The 25,328-nt window shown below is 31.5% G+C and overlaps 3 protein-coding genes across 6 annotated transcripts; 2 read left to right on the forward strand and 1 right to left on the reverse strand.

Annotated features, from left to right (window-relative positions):
* Nucleotides 1–1,068: 1,068 nt before the first annotated feature.
* Nucleotides 1,069–6,498, forward strand: LOC150036422 (uncharacterized). Of its 3 annotated transcripts, none has more exons than XM_090312632.1 (7): nt 1,069–1,586; nt 1,745–2,177; nt 3,326–3,436; nt 3,851–3,916; nt 4,434–4,499; nt 5,327–5,386; nt 6,085–6,498. In XM_090312632.1, exons 1-7 carry the CDS (start codon nt 1,486–1,488, stop codon nt 6,253–6,255), a joined length of 1,008 nt encoding a protein of 335 aa, XP_090168758.1. In that variant the 5' UTR covers nt 1,069–1,485; the 3' UTR covers nt 6,256–6,498. The 3 variants fall into 3 exon arrangements, with proteins under 3 accessions (XP_090168758.1, XP_090168759.1, XP_090168760.1); XM_090312633.1 differs by having other exon boundaries at nt 1,217–1,586; nt 4,434–4,493; XM_090312634.1 differs by lacking the exon at nt 5,327–5,386 and having other exon boundaries at nt 1,217–1,586.
* Nucleotides 6,499–7,231: 733 nt separating this feature from the next.
* Nucleotides 7,232–14,098, reverse strand: LOC120075938 (inositol-pentakisphosphate 2-kinase-like). Of its 2 annotated transcripts, none has more exons than XM_039029688.2 (10): nt 13,780–14,098; nt 13,568–13,685; nt 13,075–13,278; nt 12,726–12,873; nt 11,511–11,551; nt 11,194–11,304; nt 10,046–10,645; nt 9,353–9,558; nt 8,709–8,859; nt 7,232–7,700 (listed from the first exon to the last, which is right to left on the reverse strand). In XM_039029688.2, exons 2-8 carry the CDS (start codon nt 13,667–13,669, stop codon nt 9,403–9,405), a joined length of 1,362 nt encoding a protein of 453 aa, XP_038885616.1. In that variant the 5' UTR covers nt 13,670–13,685; nt 13,780–14,098; the 3' UTR covers nt 7,232–7,700; nt 8,709–8,859; nt 9,353–9,402. The 2 variants fall into 2 exon arrangements, with proteins under 2 accessions (XP_038885616.1, XP_038885617.1); XM_039029689.2 differs by having other exon boundaries at nt 13,117–13,278; nt 13,780–14,075.
* Nucleotides 14,099–15,759: 1,661 nt separating this feature from the next.
* Nucleotides 15,760–21,510, forward strand: CYP722A1 (cytochrome P450, family 722, subfamily A, polypeptide 1). Its single transcript, XM_090312944.1, has 9 exons — nt 15,760–16,044; nt 17,382–17,703; nt 17,790–17,939; nt 18,012–18,257; nt 18,830–18,922; nt 19,013–19,091; nt 19,477–19,583; nt 21,005–21,123; nt 21,215–21,510. The coding sequence occupies exons 1-9, from the start codon at nt 15,806–15,808 to the stop codon at nt 21,312–21,314; spliced, it is 1,455 nt and encodes a 484-aa protein (XP_090169070.1). The 5' UTR covers nt 15,760–15,805; the 3' UTR covers nt 21,315–21,510.
* Nucleotides 21,511–25,328: the final 3,818 nt, after the last annotated feature.

Below are 25,328 nucleotides of genomic sequence, written 5' to 3' on the forward strand. Positions count from 1 at the left end.
TTTTAGTTTACAGTTATTACAAATAATGTTTAAAAAGAAAGAAGTTTCATTATTATTCTTATTTTTATAAATGAGTGTACGGAAGAGAATCTTTGCTTATCTATTTCGCTCTTAAAGTTCTCATAAAACTATCAATCTCAGATGCATCGCATGTGTTATAGATTAGTAATAATAAAAAATGATTCAAAATGCAATACCAAAGATCTAAATCTAAATATAGGTTAAAAATATATGTTTGGTCCTTAAACCTTTATGAAAGAAAGAATTTAGTGTTAACTTTAGTTTGTAAAAATTTAGGTTATATATTCACATATTTGTAACGATTTAGTCTCTGCATTTTCAATTTTGTCACAATTTATTGCTTACTATAAAAAATCATATTGAAATTTGGGTCATTTTATATTATGTAAAGATCTAATCCTTGTAGTTTATATTTTATAAAAAAATACAAATATACGTATGTAACAATTTAATCCTTTGACATTATGAGAAATAGTACATGTCAATTAAAGTTGAGTTATTCTCACTTTTGCAATTAAGGGTTATACTTATTTACTAAATTTACCGAATAACTAATAAAGGGTGTCAAATTTTATTATCAATCTAATTTTAGATTTACCATTATGAAATTAAGATTAAAATTTATTCAAGTAAGTATATAAGAATAAAAATGAGAGATTTTTTTCAAATTTTATATTGAAGTGGTAATATTGAGTGGTGTAGAGCTTATGTTAACCTAGTTTAAAAGCTTGATAATTTCTTTTAAAAAAATGTGGTTAAACAGGTGGTCTTTTTAGCCTTAGCAATAGAATAATTTTTTAAAAAAAAAAAAATTACAAATATTCCATTTTTTTTAAAAAAAAGTTCATTATTATAACATACTTTACTGCACTTATCTTTATGTTAACTCCAAAGTGGTAGATTATAATAATTAAAGAAAATAGGCCAAAACATAATTTGGAATTTTTTCGATGAATATTATTTTTAACAAACTACTTTTTGTTAATTAATTATCTCCGTAGATTGAGACTCAAAACATAAAATTGAGATTCGAATATTGTCACACTTGTTTTAGATTTTTAATTTTCCTCTAATCTTCTAATGTAGTTTTACTCTAAAGTTAGTTTTGAAATATTTGTAAAATTTTAAGAGTAATATTTTAACTTTACAAAGAATAAAGGTACGCTTTATGATCTAGAAAAAACAATCATAAATTATACAATTACTCTAAAATTACTTCCTATTGAATGTAGGAGAGAGAAATAAAGAATTATAATTTCACTACGAATCCGACCAACTGGATTCAACGTGGCGGCCGCGTTGGATACTTTGCCACGAGAAGACGTTGTCTTTTGTTAATAATTTAAATTTCAATCTTTTTTACATATATATTTTAGGTCCCAAAGAGAGGCATTATAAAAGGAGGTTTCCCTCAAGAAGGGAGATTGTAAGTATTAAGTATAAACTTAGTTAATCTTTTCAACAATGGATTTCTCTACAAATCTTCATCAACAACTTCTTCAACTCGAAAACCAATTGCTCGTTGGCTCCGGAAGCAGCCATGCTTGGACTCCCGACCTCTCGTTGTAAGTACTCGACATGTCATATTTTTATTTATCAAGTTCAACAACAAAAGATTAGATAACGAAAATTCTCAACTAGTTGAATTATGTTCAAGTTAACAACATCTCGTATATCGTCGATCATTCTCGAGATTTGATAATTTGATTTATTATTATTGTAGGTCACCAAGTTGTGAGTTTGAGCCAATTTTTCATTTTCAAGAATTGAATCCAGCCATTGATGCACAAAGCTTTACAAGCTTGCAACATTATAGTTCCAATGAAATTAGCAAAGAAAAAGGATTTGAAGAAGAAGGGAAGAAGGAGGAGGAGAAAAAGGCCTCAGCTTCTAATAATTCTCCAAAAAAATCAACCAATAATGAAAATTTGAAAAGCCATGATTATTATTATTATTCAAAATTTGAAGATCAAATGAACAAGATTGGTCAGAGCTGTTGTTGCAGCAAAATTCATCCAACTGTTAATGTTTCTTCAAGGAAGCCATTGATGACAGACTTCTCAAGCTCTTTAGGATTATTTGACCATACACTTTCTTTTGCTTCTTCACATCATCTCTTGGAGCATCCAAGAAATTCATCCTCTCTTCTTACTAAAGTGAGTTCTTATTTATTATTATTATTCTTTTTTTTTTGTTTTTTTTGAAATAATTACTTTAGTTCATGAACATTTAAGTTTTATTTGGTTCGATTTTTATGATAATATATTCTAAACCAATATGCTAAGACCAACTTTTATTATTATTATTTTTTTAATTTATAAGAAAATTAGTATAAATCATGTTTTGGTTCTACTTTCAAGTTGGTTCTCTTTTATTCATTAATTTTCAAAATATCTATTTTAGTTTAGAAACTTTTGAGTTTGTTTCATTTTGGGCTTCACATTCTTACAAATCTATTTTGGTTTATCAACTCTCTAGAAATAACTATTATGATTATTTCTTTTGTTTTAATTATTTTAATAAATTAATTATATAGTTTTGAGTATATGTACTACTACATCAATAATTAATATGAGCATGGTTTCGAGCAAAATAAGATAGAGGTAAACATTAAGTAAAGTAGATTTGAAGTAGAAAAATAACATAGCAAGGTTCAAATTGTTTTTTTTAAAAAAAAAAAAATAGAAACCAACATAAGTTTAGAGATTAGAATATAACAATTTTAAGAATTTAAAGACGAAATTAAACGTTTTAAAAGTTTAGTGAATAAAATAAAAGTTTAATAATTTAAGATTAAAGTGAGATTAACCTTAAATTTTTGTGTGATGTTGACTTTGAACTTGGTCAGCTACTATTCTTAAATTCTTATTAAAAAACATCATAATCTTTTCTAAGTATTACAATTTTTTTTTTGTATGTGTGTGAGAGTTCTATGAATGGTACTAAAAAAAAAATTTATTGGTAAGGACTTAATTAATCTTTAAGGTTGGGGATTAAAATGTACAAATTTTAAAATATAATAATTGAAATAATAGAAAGGATTGTGAAAGTCAATGACTAAAATAAGATTTGAATTTTTCAGTTTATTAAAGAAAATTTGAATTAAAGCTTTTTTTTTTTTTTTTTTTTGTTAAAAGATGGAATCTTTCTTCACTTTGTTGATCCAATCACTGGTTTCTTTTTTTTTTTTTTTTTCAAATTGATGTCAATAAAGATTGAAAAAAAAGATTAATAGTGTTATTTTTTTTCCTTTTTTTTTTGGGAAAAATATATCAATGTTTAATAATAATTAAATAAATTGAAGATGGCAAACCATGAAATTACAAATGCAAAGAGACCTTATAGCTTGAAGCAGCAACATCCAAATCCCAAGAAAACGCGAGTGGAGTCACGCGCCACTTGCCCTCCTTTGAAGGTAATGTTATGTTATGTTTATTTATTTATTTATTTTAAGTATTATTTGTTGAATAACTAAGGTAATGTTTATGACTTTAAATTTAATGTGCTTTGGAAATAATTTTATCAAGAATTTAGTTTAATTTTTTATGTTTTTATTTATTTTTCTATTAAATCATTATTTCTTATGTCAAAATAAGCCTAACTCAACTGAAATAGTACTTATACTATCAATTTCAAAATTAGAAATTTGATTTTCCAACTCACATATTATAGAAAAAAAAATCATTATTATTGTCACACAAATTTTATAAAAGCTATAATTTTTATGAAGATGTCTATTGTTGGCGCTATAATATTTTCTATCAAGCAAGTAAAGCATTAATTTTAAGTTAATTATTATATTTTAAGAATATTATTTTTTGTTCAACAGATTAGAAAAGAGAAATTAGGAGACAGAATAGCAGCACTTCAGCAATTAGTGGCACCATTTGGTAAGGTATGGAAATATTAGAAAACAAATCAAAACTTCATAGAATAATGTTTTAAATCTGTAAATTACATTTAAAAATATAATAAATTACAAGTTTACAAGTTTAGTCCTATATTATTATTATTTTTATTTATTTATTTATTTATTTATTTGCCTCTCGACTTTTAGGAAAGTGTCTAATATAATCTAAAACTTTTCTAACAAATATTTAATATATTAAAAATATATATTTTTTTTTACTAGGTAGAAAATTAAATTATATTTTCAAGAAAACATAAACTTTCAATTTTCAGTTTGGTAGATCCGTAAATTCTTAATATGTTAAATAGGTCAATGATTTATTAAGTAAAAATATTGAAAATTGGAAAATCTATTATACCAAAAACTGAAAATTTAAGCATTTATTAGATATTTTTTTAAAGTTAAAAAACCTATAGTTTATTTATTATTTTAAAATGTTAGCATTTTTCTAAATAATATATTATGTTGTGGCTTATTTTAAAATTACGAAATTGCCTTGCAGACTGATACAGCATCCGTTCTAATGGAGGCCATTAGTTATATTAATTTCCTTCAAAATCAGGTTGAGGTATTATTTCCATCTCTTTTTTTTTTTCGTACTTTATTTATTCTTTTAAATAAATAACAAAATAACACTGCTTCCTTTTTTTTTAGTATAATTAACAAAGATGTCGAATAAGAACTCAGCAGTAATTGATATACTCTCTCTTGAAGTGAAGATTCAATCTTCTATTTTCATAATTATTGTACTAAAAAAAGATCAATAAAGAAAAGGGCTAATACGAAAAATTATGTAATAAATAATTCAAACTAGTTAAATTATTTAAAGATCAATTTAACTCAAGTGGCTAAATTATATTGAATTGTGATTATGGTATTAAAGAAAAATTTATAAATATAGAATGTGATAGTTAAAATTCATAAATGAAATAGTTTATGAGTTGCTCTAGTAACTCCTAGATATTACAAAATATTTTAAACTGCTTTTAAACATTAATATTTTAACTTGGGAACAAAGTTATTCTAATCATTTTAAATGTAAGATAAACAAAATACTACTAAGTCAAAATAGCACTATTTTTCTTTTATAGAAGTTTTTTTTTCTCTTTTTAATAATTATTTAAATATTTATTTTCAAATATATGAAAATAAATCAAAATATTTACAAACATTAGTTAATATCACAATCTATCTGTGATAGATCGTGATAGACTACTATATGTGTCTATCGTGACATAGATGGGCACAAATAGTAGTTTATCGCAGTCCATTATAGATAGATTGTTATATTTTATCATTAATTATAAATATTTTTAACAATTTTGTCATTTAAAATAATTTCTCTATTTACCAATCAAAATTTTTTGACTTGAGATAAATTATTCAATGTTTCAGATGCTAAGCCACTCTTATATGAAATCATGTCGCAGCAAAAACTACAAAACGACATGTCGGGTGAGAAATTTTTAATTTAATTATTTCGTTTCCATTCAATTTACTTAAAATATTCAAAATGGAAAAAGTGGGGTCAATTTAATTTTAATTTTAGTATAATCAAAACATAAATCTAATTCAGATGTAATATAAAATGCCAGTAAAAAATTCAAATTCATATTATATTTATGGAAAATAAAAAGTTATTACATTTTTTAATAAATATATATAAAATTTATACCAAGTTAAGTGTTTTTTTTTTTTTTTTTTCAATTTTGCCTCTAGATTTCTAAAGAAGAACATCTTATGTTATTAAACAACCTTAATTTACTTTAAGTTATTTATTATTATTATTATTATTTGCAAAAACTTTAAACTACTTGTATTTTAGTTCTTATAATTTTTAAATATCCGATTTAGTTTTTCTACTTTCAATAAATTTTAAAATTAGTCTCTAATTTGTTGATTAATTCTATTAGTTTTCTATCCATAAATCTTAAAAGCATATTCACTTTTGTATCTTTTTTTTCACAATTTTTATTATTTTACCAAATTTTATTTTTAAAAAATTATTTAAAAATTTATTGGAGATACAGAAACTAAATTCGGATATTTAAAAGTTTATTGATTTAGAGATAAATTGAATGGAATCGAGATATAGTATCCAATATTTTAAACCCTTTATTTTTCATCTCTTATATAAACATTTTATTTTTCAGGATGAGTTAAATGAGGACAAAAAAGAAGAAAGTGATTTAAAAGCCAAAGGATTGTGCTTAGTACCATTAGCTTGCATTTCTTACTTGCCGGAGGATACTAGCGACGGCGGTAGAATCGGCAGCATTTGGCCGCCGTTGGCCACGGTGAATTTCAATCGGAGAACATTTTGATGTACTTTAAGGTTAACAAAGTTTTTTTTTTTTTAAAAAAAAAAGACACGTAAATACCCAAATGAGAAAAAAAAAATTACTAGGATGGAGTAAATTTGGTCATTCTAATTGTGATGATGATGGAGAAGATGGACCAACTATAATCCATTAGTAATTGATGTTTTGTAAATGAGTATGATTTTATCTATGTATCGATCAACAAGTTCGATTATGATTTTTATCTATTAACATTTGAATTTTGCATTAATACTCTTAAATTTTCAAAGAATTAAAAAAAAAAAACCCTCTTAGTTGGTATATAAAGAAAACAAATTAATCCATATTCTTGAAATTCATAACTTGTTTCAATAATACTCCTGATGTTTTAAAAGTTGGCATTAACATCTTTAACCTTCCAAAAGAAGTTTAAAATGTCTTTACCATTTGTTTATAGATGAAAACTATTTATTTACATCTCATACATAAATTAAATATAGACATTTGAAAGTACATAAACTATAATAGAATAACTCTATGCAATTTGTTCATCACATGCAAAAGGACCAAAATTTTTCATAAAAAGTTTTATATCATAAGGGCCAAGTGAGGATATTAATCGACAGTATGATGAGAAACTTAAAATTTTCTTAAGAAAACATTACTCCTACAGCAATTTATTGTGCATGTACGTCTCAATTTTGGTCATATGTACAACAAGTTTTGTCTATTTTTCAAAATTGGTCTATTATTTTGCCTATTTAGAAGGATATTTTTTTCATATATGTACACACTTTATATTTTAAACCAATAATAACAAAATGAGTGGGACTTCAATAACTATGTTGTATCCATTAAGATATGCTTCAGAAGTGGATCATCATAAAAAGAAAACTTTCAACAACAAACTTGCAAAATGAAAGACAACTAAAACTATCAATCTAAACGTAGTTTAGTGGATAACGTGTCAGTTACCATCTCAATCTCAAAAGTCGAGAGGGACAATCAACTATTTTTTTTTTTAATAATTAAAAAAAATGGATAACATAAAAAGGAACAAAAACAGAGTAGGGATCCTACAAGTCAAATTTCATTTCACTGACCTAATAAATTGATGAAATCTGTATAAACATGAAGGAAGGTAAGAATGGAGGGGGGAAATGAGGTGAAATCAAAAGCGTGATTTCGTCCTCGATCCCTCGACTTTGTCTTCTCCCTACTTTGTTCCTTCTTATCTTTTGTCTTCTTGTCCTTTCGAATACCCAACTCCCCTTCAGAACGTACAACATTATATTACACATGGCTCCCCTACACTCTAGCCCTTCCTCCCAAATCAGGGCTCTGTGCAATCCATCATTCTTGACGCTGAGGCATCGCACTGCAGCCTGCAGTGTGCGTGCTCCTACGCCAGCTACTGTCTTTTTTAAAAAATTTCTAGTTTTTTGGTTGATTTCCCTTCTTTTTCTTATCTGCCAATGGAAGGTAATCAAAATCACAAGACAACTAGCAAATTATGAGTTTAAATAAGGACTAAAATAGGGTCCCTTCGGGGACATCCGATAAATAAGAACTAAAATAGGACATGATAAAAACCGGTTCACAGATACAAGGTCAGGATAGGAACCGGCTCAATCTCGGATATTTTGATCTGATGTGGTTAAACATTTCTCTCAGAGTTTTGATTTGAAAGGATTCGATTAGTTTTTCAAGACAAATCTATGCTTTCTCAGGATTGTTTTGAATTAGCTCGTTTTATGGCTTCTTCCTGGTGTTCGATTTCTAAATCATTGGCATGCCTTTATTTTTCATGTTCAAGTCTTGTATTTGTTGGCTTTAGTTTTGATTTTGATTACATCATGTTGTAAGGGAGCGGAGTGGGTATGAAAGCAATGGCTTTGTTTGGGGGGGATAGAGAAACAATTTCATTTAAATAGAGTAAAAACTCAACCACCTCCAATTAAATATTTAAATAAGACAAGCTACAAAGAACAAAAGGCTGATTTTCTTGCACCAGAAAAGAGTACAAGTTCCATAAAATGATCAAAAGTAACCTCCCTCCCTGGAGAGACGACTATTCCTAGAACTCCAAAAAGTTCATAGAAATGCACGACTGAAGGTAAGCCAAAGTGCCTTTTTAATTTTGATACCATAAAAAGATGACCCACCAAAATATTGGTCAGGCTTTTAGAAAGATTGAATTGGGAGAAGCCATGGGTGTTAATTGGGGTCAATCTATAGGAGAACTCAACCAGCATTAAGAATCTTTTATACTTGTAGCCATTGCAAAACATATACGAGCTCCTTTTAATGAAAAAAATAAATTTAATGAGGATTTGCCGACTCTCCATTTATTTTGCCATACTAACCAAACCGTTTTTATGTGGTCTCTTTTCCCCTTGAAGAAAACTCTTGAGAGATTTCTGTTTTTCATGCAAGCATATAAATACAAATAAGATCAAAGGGTGCAAGAGAGTGACCTTTTCGATCGCTCATTTTTGAGGGAAGAGTACAGCCAAGAGCAGCCATTGCACTGGACCATGATACACAGCACCCGAGCTTTCCCCACCAATTCTTGTCTGAAAGTCCAGATATAGACATGGGCAACACAAACCCTGCATCTCCAATATTCTGTAAACATTAATGATATTCAGGGTTATTACAGATTCAAGCACTTTGCTGGTAATAATGTCAAACTTCTGAATACTGAATGCTAAGAAAATTTTCCTAAAGGATGCACGGATGGTTAATTTAAGACAAGAAGCCAGGTAAACAAGTAAATTTATGGAAAATCAACATGTTAATCATAACCCACAAGGGATGGCTCTTGTAGTAAAGGCTTAGAATATTTACAGTAACCCTCCCTGAGTTCAAGCCTCAAAGTAGAAAACTTTATAATTTAACAAACTAAAATCCTTATTGTTACTTAGAACTAGCCTTGGGATGGACAAAAGTCTACCTGAGGATTAGAAGGATGGGTCAAGATCATGAAGCATGATGATGAAGCCATGGTGAAATATCATATAATTTGTTACAACACAGAATCCTAATTTGCGTAAAACAGAACTCCGAACATTCACTGTCATGATTATGGAAAGGAAAGCAGTCAAAGTATTGGACTTACCACATACACAAGTAAATCCTCAATGAGGAAATAATTCCTTAATATCGGATCTACTTTTCAACCTTAGACTCATAAAATTTTGCATTTGAAATATCACCTACTTTCCCTTTCTCTATTTTTCTGTAGAGACTCACAATCTTCTTGTCCAGTTCATAATATTCTTCCATCTTCTTCATAGGTTTTAGATCCAAGTCAATGAAGTATACCTGCAATATTGTAAGCAGGTAATTTTCCACCTCACAAATAATTGGACACCTTAAAGTAGAGAAAAATATACTAGAGATACTGGCAATCACTTCTTTTTGTATACTTAGATTTGGACTAATTAGTTTTTAAACACACGGTAAATTGAAGGAAAGCTCATAACTGAAGCAATATGGCAAACATTTTACACAAGCCCAAAGAGGTGCAATATCAATGAATTCAAAAGATCCATATTGGTGAAACCTAATAAATTATTAATAGTATAAGTTAAGCAAGTCTTATTATGGAACGCCAAATGGTTGTGTGTCGTTTGCTTGATTTCAATGTTCATTAACTGTTTCTGAAAACAAACTCTCTCTTTCCTCATTCATAAATCCTTACCCTTGAGTGTCAATTGTCAAGGAAGACGAATTATAACATAAAATGCTTTCAAATATTCTGGAATCTCTTTGAAACAAAAAGCAGAATGAAAAGATGAATTGAATGTACCTTATAATCAAAAAATTGCCCTGTCGATTCAAGGCGTATTGTGTTATTTGAAGACCCCCATTCTTCACCTTCTCTTGGCCTAAAACTAATCATCAAGCTACAGTCTTTAGCAGTAGCAGCTATCAAAAAGTTTTTAACGATCTTTAAGCTTTGATCAAGAGGGAGGGAATGTAAAGAGGCATATCTATGCAATTCTTCGTCTTCATTCAACTGTCCACAAACCACACAGGGCTCTGAAATTACATCATAATATGCATGAATAGCACCTTCTATGTCCAAACTATCAAGCTTCTGGACTTCAAGAAGTCGATCCAGAACGCCAGATTTATATAAAGTTTCAGTGACAAGTTCTAGCAAGCTAGTAGTGCATAGCCCATCATCTGCCAGGATGACAGACTTGAGTGCATCTTCAAATGCTTCTCCAACAATCACGTCAGTACTCTCTGCAGAACCACCCAGTGCCCCAAATATAAGAGAGCCATTCAAAAACACTCGAAAGTTGTTTTGAGGTGTGGAAAAAAGATCCTTAATTGCTTTAAGTATACGATCCTTGGATCCAGAGAAGAGGTCTAGTGGATCATAATCACTGAATTCTGATATCTACAAAATAAATAAAGTGCAACCATAGTGAATTAAATTAGGAAATGATCAATTAGGGCAGCTAACGGCCAATTTGGAACCTCGTGAGTAGGGATTTCAAGTCATCACAGATTTTAAATGAATTCCATTGTTTGTTATTGCAAGAAAGATAATGATTTTGAAACCCGAAGTGATTTGAAATCTTATTTTTACTTTAAAAACTTTCCTGACTAGAATGGTCATTTCGCAGGATTTCATAAGATTTAGAAGTAAATTACTCATTTAACCTTGTCATATTCCAATTTTTAATTAACACATCATTGTTACAAGCCTATATTAGTAAATACTTGACTTCCTTTTCTTTTTCGGTTACCATCCTAAAACAAAATTTTAAATATATTCACTTCAAATCTTTCTCGTTCCAAACAAAGTAATTAGTTTAAAGTCATTTCTCGGATTTCAAATCATAGGATTTTAAATAATTTCTTAAACTTTCTTGAATCCAAAAGGTAGGTAAAGGAATCCTTATCACACTCTAGCCTCTAAAAGAATGGTTGAAGAGAGATTACCTCTTCTTGATGCAACTTAAGTGCTTGGTGCATTCTGAAACGAGTCATACACCTTTTAACCGCATTGGCATGGGTTATGAACCTTGAGAATGGGAGAAACCCACATTTTGGCTTTGGGGGTAAGAGGAAAACAGAACACGAAATTTAGAAGAGAGTCAAATTTAATCATTCATTCGGAGCAATGAATGCATAACTTTTTTCAAAAAAATTATTTCTCCATTGTCCTTTTGCAGTTAAAGGGTCGCAATGCTTGCAGAACTAAATTAATCAATTCCCTAAAAAAAAACCAAAATTAATACCAAAAAAGTGAGAAGTACCTTTATCTCAACAGATATGCAAGGCTCGCCTTCTAAAGCACCTGAAATAGAGAAAGTAAGCAATTCCATTACCAGAATGAAATTACGAAAACAAGTGGAAAACGATAGGGGAAAAGTAACAAGGATGCCATTATCTGCCTAATCTCATGGCTGCAAGCAAGGCAAGGCAAGGCAATTGGTAAGGTAGCATTCCATTTCGAACAGAAATACAAAATGGTAAACACATATATATTCGAGTGCTTTTTCTTAAACCATTGGCTTATATTTTTCAAAAGCATGCAGAAGACGGAGACAATCTAATCAATAAAATCATATGCAGAACAGTTGACCATTCATCATGATCATATATTGAAAAGTACGAAATCAGAACACCACAACGCATCAACAACGAGAAAACAGGGAATTAGGAAGGAAACCTTTGTCACTCCAAAAATGGCCCTCCTACATCATGATTACATGACAGATTTAAAACAATGCACATAAGATGCCAATATATAAACAAATTCAGCTAAATTTTGTCACTCGTACACTTCTAAAGCTAATCCACAAACCATCCCCAAGTGCCCAACACTTCTCCTACCTCTCATCCAAATAGGTGTGTGTGTGTGTGTGTGGGGGGGGGGGGGGGGGGGGGGGGGGGGGGTGGGTATTGTATATTGGAAACAGAGGTGAGGATGGTAGATACCAAGACTATTTTTGCATCTTGATGAGAAATTAAAATTAATGTTGGATTTTTCATTTTAAACGTGAGGTTAGCTGCTAGTACATATAGCGTACGTTGGGCAAAAGATTGTTAATGATGGTGAGGCTGGTTCATTCTAGTTGCTCCCCACTTAATGAATTGATCCAAGCAGTAGTTCTAACTTCTAGGCTTCTCTCGAGATGAAGAAATTGCCACGATGAGTAAACCCTGTTTGAATAATGTGCAAAAGCTACTATCTGCCCCTTCCTTCATTTCTCACGGAAAAGGAACCATTGGGAATAATAATAATATTTTAAAAAAAAAAAAAAATCCAGTCCATGATACTTTAAAAAGAAAATAGAACTGTGTGAAAGACAGCAAGAATGTAGACAGCTTTTTCACCTTATCCGCATGTCCGTATGTGGACAAATGACTAGTCAGACAGACTACACATGGAGGTCATCCCCTTCGTTACAAGAAACTACAGGGTACAATGATATTTAATAGAAAAGTTGAAGAAAAAATATTATTACCGTGAGGGAAAATGGAATGATCGGATAGAATAAGAACATAAGCACGCTGGGTATCAATCTTTCCAGCATTTACTCTCCAAGATGGGCGTTGACTACTCACATTCTTCTCTGCCAACTCTAAAAATTCTCTGCTTACTAAGATAAGTTTCTGCAAGTGTAAAGGGATACCACACTCAGAAATGTATATCGTGTCTACAAGCTACAAGTCATCACAGCCTCAACAACAGTTTGTATATTCAGTTTTGCAACATTTTTAATGATACAATTATACGAAGGAAAAAAAAAGTATACAATCAGCTGTATTTCTGGAATATATCAATCCACTTAAAAGAGCAAAGGAAAAACATACACCGGCATCAACGTATTTGGAACCCAATAAGGGGCTCATTACCCGCTGCACAAAGGTTTGGGCAGCAGTGTCCCTATCACTGGATGAGACAAGGTTCCCTATGTCACCCCACAACAAGTATTCATACTTGGAAAACGCCGTCGGACTCCTCGCACGTTGTGACCCATTGATGGGAGCCTTTTGTATACGCATAACTTTTCCAATCTATATCAAGAAGAAAAGTTAGTTCTAATCCCCAATTTGCCCCACACTCTTCTTTTTTATGTTGAATTTAAACCATCCCTTCATTTAGATTCTCATCTGAATCCCCAGCTGATACATACGTAAAAGCAATGGAAATCCTCGACAAATTCCCCGCCACACTTACAACAACTACAGACAAGTATCTATAACAATGTACAAACTGCCAAATTCATCCTAATAACAAAAAATCACATTTTTCTTTGTTCTTTCTTAAAGAGAAAAAAAAAAGGGAGGGATAGGTTGAACGTACAAAAGCTTGAGAGGAGCCAGCATAAGCAAGGACAAGATTAGCGGCTCCTTCGCCTCTATAGACCCAATCCGTAGCGTCCTTCTCTCTTAGTACAGTCTCCATCCCGTATTTTCGTCCTCTGAGATTTGTTTTCAAAGCGTTTGAATGAGCAGAAAAGAAATGGGGAGAAAGAAAGGAGATGAGAATAAGGAATAGTGAGAGAAAAGCAGTACCTGATCTGAAAATCGCATATAGTCGGAAGGTATCCGATGATATAAACCCTAGATCAACAGAGGAAACCCACATTCCACAATGCAGCTACGATTGAATGGATGAAACAATCAGGAAAAACGCGAAAAGAAGATGAGAAGCGAGTAATGAAGAAGAGAAAATGGAGTATGATAGTGAAATTTGGGATTTGGAGATGGAGGTGGAAGAATCAGCTCAGCGGGACGTGTCCAGCAAATGCAGGCGGATGAGATCTGAAAGAGGGAAAGGCAATTTTTGGATTACAGGATCGCTATGTTTTGTTCTATGAAACCCAATCTCTTTGGGGTTTTGGGGAGTTTTACCATATTAAATATATTAAAACTAAATAAACATTATTTTTTTCTATTTTCTTTATATATATTAAATTAATTTCAAATTCCACTTTTAATGTACTACTAGCTTCCTTTTTGTTCTAATATTATGGTATTTATGGTATTTGTTTATTATAACTTAAAAGATCAAATCATAGGGTACTAAAAATCTTGTGATAGGACCTGAGCATAGTTCGACTTATATAAAAAATATATTTTTTACTAAGAGATCAAAAGTTTGTTTGAATCTCCATTTTTTTTTCTCTCTTTAAGATTTAAATTGTGCATATGATATGTTAATGTCATGAAATCAAGTGTATAACTTTCTTGTCACATGAAACTAATTTAAGTGTAGTTTAGCCCGTTAAAACATATTTTATAGACCAAGATGTTATAAATTCAAATTTCTTACCCCACATTTTGTGTTGAAGTCTAAAAATATGAAATTGAGCATAATTTAGGAAAAGGAGATCATGCTAATTATCATTTTATAGATTGATAATTCGATCTTTTTTGTTTTTGGGTGATTGAATTTTCGACTTTTAGGGAGGAAGATTATGTCGATTGACATTGAGTTAACCTCACTTTAACGATAATTAAATCTTTTGTTTTGCAGTTATCGATGGTAATAATAGTTATTATTATAAATAAATAAATACATGTGAGTTTAAATAAAACAAGAACCCATACAAAATAAATAATTCATAAATGTAATAAGAGTTTTTTGAAGTACAAGAACTATAAACATAATTATATGAGCTCAATGACCTACTCGATTGTGTTTTGCTCGAGTCTAACAACATAAATTATGGAAATTTGAACTTCTAACTTTTTATTTGAAAATATATATATTAACTAATTGAGTTATTCTTAGATAAATATCATATTTTTACTTAAATAAATAAATAAATAAATATCGTATTTAAAAGCTTAGAGAAATTTACTTGTTGAAACTTTTATATAATAAGAGATAAATAGACACAATGTTAAAAAATTCAGAACCAATCAAATAATTTGTGATATATGTTTTTATTAATACTACTTTTAAAAATTGTGGATTAAAATTTTGTATTTGTATAGTTTAGTTTTAAATTTGTTGGTTAAAGAGGTATGAGTTCACAATTTTTAAATGCATGTCACAACTAATTATTGTCTTCCACCTTTTACCTAATAGAGAAAAAAGGTATTAAATACGAATGTAAATATTAACTCATTTTTTCTCTCGATGAAATCTCAATCTTAATCTCGTTTATTTGTCTTTAAATTATCTTAGAGGTCGATCTTCCACATATCTATAAGAATTTGTATTATCATCAAAATTACTATGATTGAATTAAAATAGGAACTGAACTAAACCAAACCAAATAGAAACAATTTGATTAGGATGAATTAATGTAGAATCCAGTCTCAATCAAAATGCCTTCTCCATATATACATATTGTTTTGAATCCATTTGTTTGGGTTGCTTTCCTCATGGATTGCGTCCCACAGCATATAAAAAAAAGACACAAACTGGTGCCTCCATTACTTGATTGTTTCCATTATTCCATACACCAATCAGAAACTCCCCTCTGTCGGCCAATTCCATCGCCCATTTTGATTTTACTCCGACCATCAATATCACTATAAATGAACTCCTTCAGTACCACACTCTGCCTCTCTGTCCCAAATCAAAATCATGCCTTTCCTCTGTTTTTGGTGCTTTGCCGCCGCGGCTACCGCCGTTGCTCTCTTCGTCGCTGTCGTTTTTTTTCGATTTTCTATGAAGAATAAGCCGCTGTATCCATCGCCGTCGAGGATTTCGCATTCTCCTCCTGGAAGCAGAGGATTGCCTCTCATCGGAGAGACACTCCAGTTCATGGCCGCTGTCAACTGTAGCAACGGCGTTTATGATTTCGTCAGAATCCGCTGCCTCCGGTAAACAAAATTTCCCTTTCTTCTTCTCTCTTTTATTTTGTCTTTTTATCTCAAAAATTGAAATGCTACGATGTGTTCGAGTTTCCATTGAAAAAAAAAAAAAAAAAAAAAAAAAACCTACGTCAGTTATTATTCCTTCCATTCAGGTCACTAAACGATTTATTAATTTATTTATTTGGGTAGATTTCACATATTTTTTAGATATTGTTATGGTGGAAAACAATTATTGGAGTTAGTATCCGAAAATTTTGGTTTGCTATAAGTCATTGTCGCGTCTTAATTATAGTGCAAATGAATTTTTGGTAACATTTAATATATTTTTTTTTTTTGAAGAGAGTAACATTTAAATTATATATATGTATAATTTAGTATTAATTATTTCATTTTACTAGTAACTTTAGGTATTCTCTCTTTAAACTCGAATTCCGAGTGGAATGAATCATTTTGATCAAATTTTCAAGAAAACGTCAGCTGTTTAATTAAATTTTTGGGATTAGTATATTTAATCCCTATTCTTCTTAAGTTTTGAGTTTAGTTTTAATTTAATCTCTAGATTTCAAATTTTACTCTTGACATATAAGTTTTGCTTCAATTTGGTCCCTATGTTTCGAGATTTACACTTTTAATCTCAATTTTTCATTAAATACTCATTTCTCTTTTGAAGTTAGTTTATGTTAATAAATTTAAAATTGTTAAAGAAATTATGATTAATTAAATTTCATTATTTTTGTCACTTTTAAACTTTCACTTCTAATTAGTTTTAATTAATTAATAGAATTGACATCAATGATTAAAAGTAAGTATTTAATGAAAATTTGAGGTTAAAGATGATCTTGAAATCTATGGACTAAGTTGAAACAAAACTCAAATCTCAAAGGTAAAGTTGTAACATTTTTAAATTTATGGACTAAACTGAAACAAAACTCAAAATTTAAGAATTAAATGTAACATTTTAAAATATAGGGGCCAACTAGAAACTAGAGTCAAAACCTATGGACCAAAAATGTATTATTCCCTCAAAGACAAATATTAATTTATACCTCAACTTTGAAGTTGTATCAATTAAAATGTGGAACTAGTAATTATATCGATTTAGACCAAGTTTATCAATTTACACATTCTTTCGTTCAACCATTACATTGTACGTATGATTCCAAGTCAATTAAACTCATAAATTTTCATAAATCAATCAATTTAAACCATTCATTACAAATTTATCTTAAAAATCATCAATGCATTTCATTCTCAAATGTGGATAGATTGATTCAAATATCAAATTTACAAGATGAACTATTGAAATGAAAGAAAATGATGAGTAGGAGACTAATTTTGAATAGGTATGGAAGATGCTTTAAGACACGAATATTTGGGGAGACACATGTGTTTGTTTCGAGCAGTGAAACGGCGAAGCTTATACTAAACGACGGCGGAGGGAGGTTCACGAAGAAGTACATAAAGTCCATTGCGGAGCTAGTCGGCCATCAAAGCTTGCTCTGTGCTCCACATCTGCACCACAAATTGTTACGAAGTCGTCTCATTAATCTTTTCTCCTCCAGTTTTTTGGCCTCTTTCGTCACGCAATTCGATCAACAGATCGTCGACGCCTTTCAACGATGGCAAACTGGATCCACCATCGTTCTCCTCAACGAAGCCCTCAAGGTAAATTCTTCAACTCCCGTTTAATACATCCATCCACTTTATAAACTTTGTTAACCATTTCCTTTTTTGGTGATGGTCGAGAGAAGATAACATGCAAAGCAATGTGCAAGATGCTGATAAGCTTAGAGAAGGAAAATGAAGTAGAGGCAGTGCAAAAAGAGGTTGCTTATGTTTGTGAAGCTATGCTTGCATTCCCATGCCGATTTCCAGGCACAAGATTTCACAAAGGCCTCAAGGTTGTTTCCTGAGCCGTTTCTCTATCCACATGCATTACTTTCCCATATATACTTCAAACTTTGCATTTTCAGGCAAGAAGAAGAATCATAAAAATACTCGAAAATGCAGTCCAGGAGAGACGAGAATCAGAGCCTCCATGTGGGGATTTCCTACAACGATTATTGAGGGAGGAGGACGGTGGAGAACCGCTATCAGATGCTGAGATCGGGGATAATATATTGACAATGTTGATCGCTGGGCAAGATACGACGGCGAGTGCCATCACTTGGATGGTGAAGTACTTGGATGAGAATCAACATGTCCTTCTAAATCTAAAGGTATATCCTTATGTCTATTCTAATTCAGTTATATTTTGATTTATTAACTTTTAATATCTTATTCTTAGTTCTATTACAAAAAATTATCTATATCTTTTATGTAACTAACTTTTAATTTATTTTAGTTCATAAACAAATTTAGGTTTACTCCATCTTAGTTCTCTAACTTTTAAAATATTTATTTTAGTATTTTGACTTTTTAACAAACCCTTTAAAATAAAATATTTTTTAAGCAAATATATAAATATATAATAACATGCTAAAGTGAGTAGTATAGGAGTTGCATAAATTTGTTAAGAAAGACTAATATAAAGTGTCGTCAAATTGACGAAAGATAATTGACATGATATTTCTCCGTTGAAGTTAGAGATTCGATCCTACACCTCCCAGTTATTGTAACTAATTACCATCTAAAATGTCGATGATTCGATTTATTATCCCTATAATTGTTAAACTAATATTTTTAAAAAAATAAATAAATATAGATAGATAGATAGATATGTGATTGCACCATTTTTCTCTTTTATTTATTATTTGAGAAGGATTGTACAAATATTATTGAATTGAAGCAGGAAGAACAATTTAAAATATTGGGCAAACAAGAAGAAAATGGGAGTTGTTTCCTTACATTGGAAGACCTTGGCAACATGCCTTATGCTGCTAAGGTAATCAACCATGTTGTCATACACTTATTTTAATTTTGAATTTTATATTATTATTATTATTTTGTATTATCATTATTATAAATATTGTAGGTAGTAAAAGAATCCTTGAGGTTAGCATCTGTTGTGCCATGGTTCCCAAGGCTAATCCTCCAAGACACTGAAATTGAAGGCAATTTCATCTTCACCTCTTCTTACAAATTTCCTTTACACTTTATATATATGGTAAATCATTAAAGACTAAACTAGAATCAATCTTTGAAGTTAACCTAAATAAACCTTTACAAAATTCATTGGTGTCATAATAGGATTTAAACATTTTTTTTTAGTCAAGAAAAAAAAGAGATTAAACATTTTGTTTAAATTTTTTTCTTTTAAATTATTGAAAGTTGGCCCAAATTGCAAAAGTGGCTTTAATAAGTAAATAAAATAAAATAAAGGTTAAAATATTATTTTGATCATTTATACTTTCATACTTGCTCAATTTTAGTCCACATACTTTCAATAAAAGACTAAGACAAGATGTGATTGATGCGTAAAATGTTGTTTGGGCACAGGTTACAAAATCAAGAAAGGATGGAATGTTAATATTGATGTGAGATCACTTCATTTAGATCCTTCACTCTACAAAGATCCTATCAAGTTTAATCCATCTAGGTTTGAGGTAACAATTGCATTATAAATTACTTTTCTATATATATATATATATATATATATATATATATATAGCATTCGTAAACTCAAACAAAATGGAATCAACGTCTACTTAGAAATAGTTGAGGCAAATCACTCGGATAAAAAAATAAAAAAATAAAAATCAAACCATCATCTTCTTCATAGAGGGAAGAAGAGAAGTTTTTGAAATCACAAACAAAATTTACAAACTCTCACATTTAAGTTTTAACATTAGCTCGAAAAAAGTTAAAGTGTTTATATAATTAAATGAATTTACTATAACCCATTAACTTAAATTTTTGGGTATATTAATGATTTCACATGGTATCATAGTAGGCGGTCGACTGTTCAAACTCTTGCAATGTTATTCTCTCTCGAATTAATGTTAATTTTCACTTGTTGGATCTTCAGGCTCACAATTGAAGGGAATGTTAGAGTGTTTATATAATCAAATTTACTACAATCCATTAACTTAAATTTGTTTGAATCAATTGATGATTTAGCAAGTTTAAGTATCTTTATAATTTGTTCACCCTGATTAACTTTGTTAATAGTTTTGGACCAAATTGAAAATTTTGAGTAAGATTAAAATATACATGTGAATAAATTTTGAAACATGTAGAGGTAGAGCTAGAGACTATTTGATTTTAAAATATTAGAAAAAATTTGAGGTTATATTAAAACTTGGTTAGAAATAAATGAATAATATTTACCCATGGGTAACGATTTTGTTATTGTAGTTTATGTTTGTTTTGTTTCAAACTTTCAATTATAGTTTTTTACATTTTCTACAGAAACACTTGAACTGTTAGCTAATTTTGAAAACAAAAATAAATTTTTGGAAACTATTTTTTTTTCAAACTTTTTGTTGGTTTTTAAAAACATTGAATAGAAAAATGGATAACATTAACATAGAAATTATGAATAGAAATACTATTTATAGGCTTAATTTTCAAAATTTAAAAGCCAAATGATTGTCAAACAAGACCTTAGTCATCTTATTTTGGATTTCGTTCTATTTTGGTTCATGTATTCTAAAATGTTTAATTTTAGTCCATATATTTTTCAATAAATCTTAAAAATAGTCTCGATATTAATTTATGATGGACATTTTTAAGATTAAAAAATGTCTCTATTAACCTTTCCTTTATAAATTTTAGAAAAAAAATTATCTATTTAGTTCTTTTTTTTTAATGAAAATTATAATTTTTTATTTAATCAATTTCAATAAAAATCAACTTCGAAGTGCTATACTTTACATTGACATGGATTAAAATTGAATCATTATAAAGATATAAACTAAATGAAATAGAGTTCAAAATATGTCGATCAAAATGATATTTTAATTGAATTTTTTTTAATACATATTAAATTTTAGGAGTTAAAAGATTTTGGTTAAAATTGGTGTAGGAAGAAGCAAAGCCCTTTAGCTTTCTAGCTTTTGGAATGGGAGGGAGGCAATGTCTGGGAATGAATCTAGCCAAAGCCATGATGCTTGTCTTTCTTCACCGCTTGGTCACTTCTTTCAGGTGACTGACCAATTATATCGTCCCTTTTCAATTTTCTATTTTCCTTTGTATTATTAATTATAATTAAAATTCATCAATTAAATTTATGTAGATGGAAGGTCATGGACTCCGACTCTAGCATTGAGAAGTGGGCGCTTTTTACCAAATTAAAGAGCGGTTGTCCGATTCTCATCACACGTATTGAGTCTTAAACTGCGTTGTATTTTAATAATATAAATTTAAGTTTTTTCTTTAAATAATTTTCTCACTTTTTCATCTTTATTATATATAAAATAACCAAGGACCAGATTCTAGAAGAGATTTTCATAAAGTATTGGACTTGGATGGTGTATATTGATGTATAAAAGTAATACAAAAGGTTGAAAATTATCACTCGATATATTAAAATTATATTCATTTATTTATTCTTTTTTTTTTTAAATAAAAATTGTCAATATGGAACCCATTTGATCACATTATAAAAATATTTCATTTATTGATCTTTATAAAAATTAAATGAGATTCATTTTAGAAGTCTTTAATACTTTGCATGTAATGTTTTTAAATAAAAAGATGCTTTTCAATGAATTCCTGATAAATGAGTGCATTGTCAATGAAGGAATATAATAGATTTTATTCAGCTTTTCTGCATTTTTCTTCCTCTACTTCATGTTTCACTAATATGTAATTTCTCTTTCATGATTGTTATTGTAAACCATTAACACTCTGCCATGTGGCACAGTTATGCTAATAAATATCGCTACACGACGATCGTTATTAGTCATGAAGGCCGATCGTCTTACTCAAATTCTTCTGTCGTTTATGCTCTCTACCAATCGTGTATTAATCTTCCTCTATTGTCTAAGTCATATCGTGTACTCTCCTTCTTGTACACTTCAGCCCAATCGTATACTTTCTGTCGCCTACACGATCAACCTAATCGTACAGTCTTCTACCTATCGTCTACACGCTTTCCCTTATCATGCAGATGCTTGTCCTATCATCCACTATTTTCTCAACAATCGTCTAGATATTTGACCAAAAACGTCTAGCCTTCTTTATCACGATCGTCTAGCTTTTCTCTCCACGATCGTCTAGCCTTTCTCCCAATGATTGTTTAGCCTTCACCTCTCAACGATCGTTTAGTCTTTGACTACGCCCTTTCTTCTTCATCCTTACATGGTATCAGAGCTTTAAAGCATCCTGCCTCCTTTTCTCATGGTGTCGAGCTCAGGTACATCCGAAGAAAACTCTACCCTCCTAGTAATATCAAACTCAGACATACATTCAACTGTTCTACCTACGACCCATATCTATATCATCTTTGTCTTTCAACCCACATGCTACTCAGTGCGTCCCTCCCCCTACTTGAAATCCTTTCTACCCTCTGCAATATGGCCTTCCACCACCACCCCTTCACCCTCACTATGTCGGTGTCCCTAACCATCATCCATTTCAAAATTCGATACCGATTAATCCCTTCCCCACTCTTTCTTCCCCACAATCCCCAGCCGCAAACTTCCCTCACATGTCTCAATCCCTCACCGTCAAGCTAAGTGATTCAAACTAGCTCCTCTGGAAGAATCAACTTCTTAATCTCATCATGGGCTATGCCCTTGAAAGCTTCATCGATGGCACCTATCCTCAGTCACCGAAGTACGTAGACCCTCAGTAAACTCAACTCAATCCCCATTTTTCCTACTGCCAGAAGTGTAATCGAACAATCATGAGCTAGTTTTATTCCTCCCTTAATAAAGATAAGATGGGAGAAATCGTTGGATATGAATCCGCGCTGGAAATATGGGAAGCCCTTCGCACAGTCTATGAATCCTCCTCCACAACCCGAATAATGGGCTTGTGTTCTCAACTTTAGAAGATAAGAAAGGATGGCATCAATGTTTCTCAGTACCTTGCCAAAATAAAAGACATTGCCGAAAAATTTGCTGCTATCAGAGAACCACTATCCTACCGTGACCACATTGCATACATCCTTGAAGGCTTTGGCACTGTATACAGCTCGTTCATGACCTCGATTCAGAACAGGACTGATCGCCCATCTATCTTCGATGTCTGCAGCCTCCTTATCGCATATGACTGTCGGCTTGAATCCTAGTCTACTATGGACCAACTCCAACAGATACAAGCCAATGTCGCCCAACTCTCACTCCAACCTTGACGTCCTCACTGGCCGCAACCTACCAGGTCATCTTTCTGACCTTCTCAAGCTCTTCCAGGTATTCTCTCTAACCCTCATTTCTCTGATATGCCTGCTACAAACTATACACCTCATCGACCATCCACCCGAGCTCCACGACCAACAACCCATCAACCATCCCAATCCTCAAATCGCCTGCAATGCCAAATCTGTAACAAGTTTGGCCATACAGCTTTGTCCTACTACAACATTGACAATCCAAAATATAGAACTATCCAACATCCTCAAGCTTATTTTGCTCAAGCCACACCAATCCCACCACAACCGCTGTCCTACATTACTACCCTATGCTCCAACAACCAATCACCCTAATGAAGGCTGGTATATGGATTCCGGCACCACTCATCACATGACCCATGACCTTTCCAACATCCAACAATCTGTCCCTTATTATGGTGGTGAACAAGTTGTCGTAGGAAATGGTAAGCCCCTTCCCATCTCTCACACTGTTCTTCTTCTTTCCTTTCATCTATATCGCACACTCCTATTCATCTTCACTCTGTTCTTCACACACCCTCGATATCTCGAAATTTAATTAGCATCGATCGTTTGTGTTATGATAAAATGCTTATGTCGAATTTTTTCGTGAATCCTTTGTTGTGAAGGACCTTCAAACCAAGAGTTCACTCCTCCGTGGCACACTTGATCGTGGCCTATACAAGCTCTCTGTCAATCCATCGACTACACGATCAGTTCATCCCTCATCTCATCCAACTTCTTTCATTTTAGTGCTCACGGATTTCTCCTTATGGCACCGTCACGTAGGACATCCCTCTCCTCCAGTAGTTCACTATGTGTTATCTAAATGCAAACTGAAGTACAAAAATAAGTCCAATGTATCAGTTTGTGAATATTGTCAAATGGCCAAGAGCCATCGTTTACCTTTTCAAACGTCTAATTCTCGTCCACCCTCTCTCTTCAACTTAGTGTAAGTCGATGTATGGGGTCTTTCCCCAATCAATTCAATTAATAGATATAGATTTTTCTTGCTTTTTATCGATGTTTTCTCTCATTTCACTTGGATCCATACAATGAAAACTAAATCTGAATTTCTGCCATGTTTTCTTAAATTTCAAGCTATGATTTCGAATCAAATTTCCATCACCATCAAATCAATCCAAACTGATAGAGGATGGGAGTTCAAAGCTCTCTCTCCCACACTAGACAAACTTGGCATAATCCATCATCTCTCCTGTCCTTACACACCTCAACAAAACGGCACTATCGAACGAAAGAATAGGCATGTCGTTGAATTTGGTCTAGCCATGCCTGCTCACTTCTCTGTCCCACAAATCTTCTAGTCTTTCGCCTTCCACACTGCCACCTATCTTATCAATCGTCTACCTACGCCTCTTCTTGGCAATAAGTCACCCTATGAAACGTTGTACTCCAAACAACTCCTAAAAGTCTTCGGCTACACTTGCTCCCCTTTCCTTCGACTGTTTAATGAAAACAAACTCCAATATAGATCACACCCGTGCGTATTCTTAGGCTATTCATCTCTGCATAAAGAGTATATTTGCCTCCATTGCACAATCGGTCGAATTTATGTCTAGGCATGCCATCTTCAATGAAAATGCCTTTCCTTTTCTTGATAACCATCCCTCAGTCACTTCTCCCTCACCCTCTTCCTCACAAGTTTTTTCCATTCCTATTCTATTCGGTTCTTCTTCCCCACATTAAGTTTCTACCAATTCCGATAGCAACAAAGTTCATCACCATCATTCCCCTCACCTGCATCCTTCTACACCAATATCCTCCCTCCATCCCACACATTCATCTACACCTCCCAACCAATCACCTGAACCACCAACCAATCCACCAGCCCCTACTATTCCCTCTCCCTCACCACCACCTATATCTACTTTCCCTACTTCCCCACACCCCATCCCCACCACCTCTGAACCAACACCACCCTACCTCTCACAACCAATAACCACCCCATGAACACACGATTTAAGATGGGAATCTTCAAACCAAAGGCATGGCTGTTCAAGGTTACTGACTTGGA

The sequence above is a fragment of the Benincasa hispida genome, chromosome 4 (assembly GCF_027475165.1).
Source record: "Benincasa hispida cultivar pf3 chromosome 4, pf3_genome.v1.1, whole genome shotgun sequence".
In the NCBI taxonomy this organism is placed as follows: Eukaryota; Viridiplantae; Streptophyta; class Magnoliopsida; order Cucurbitales; family Cucurbitaceae; genus Benincasa; species Benincasa hispida.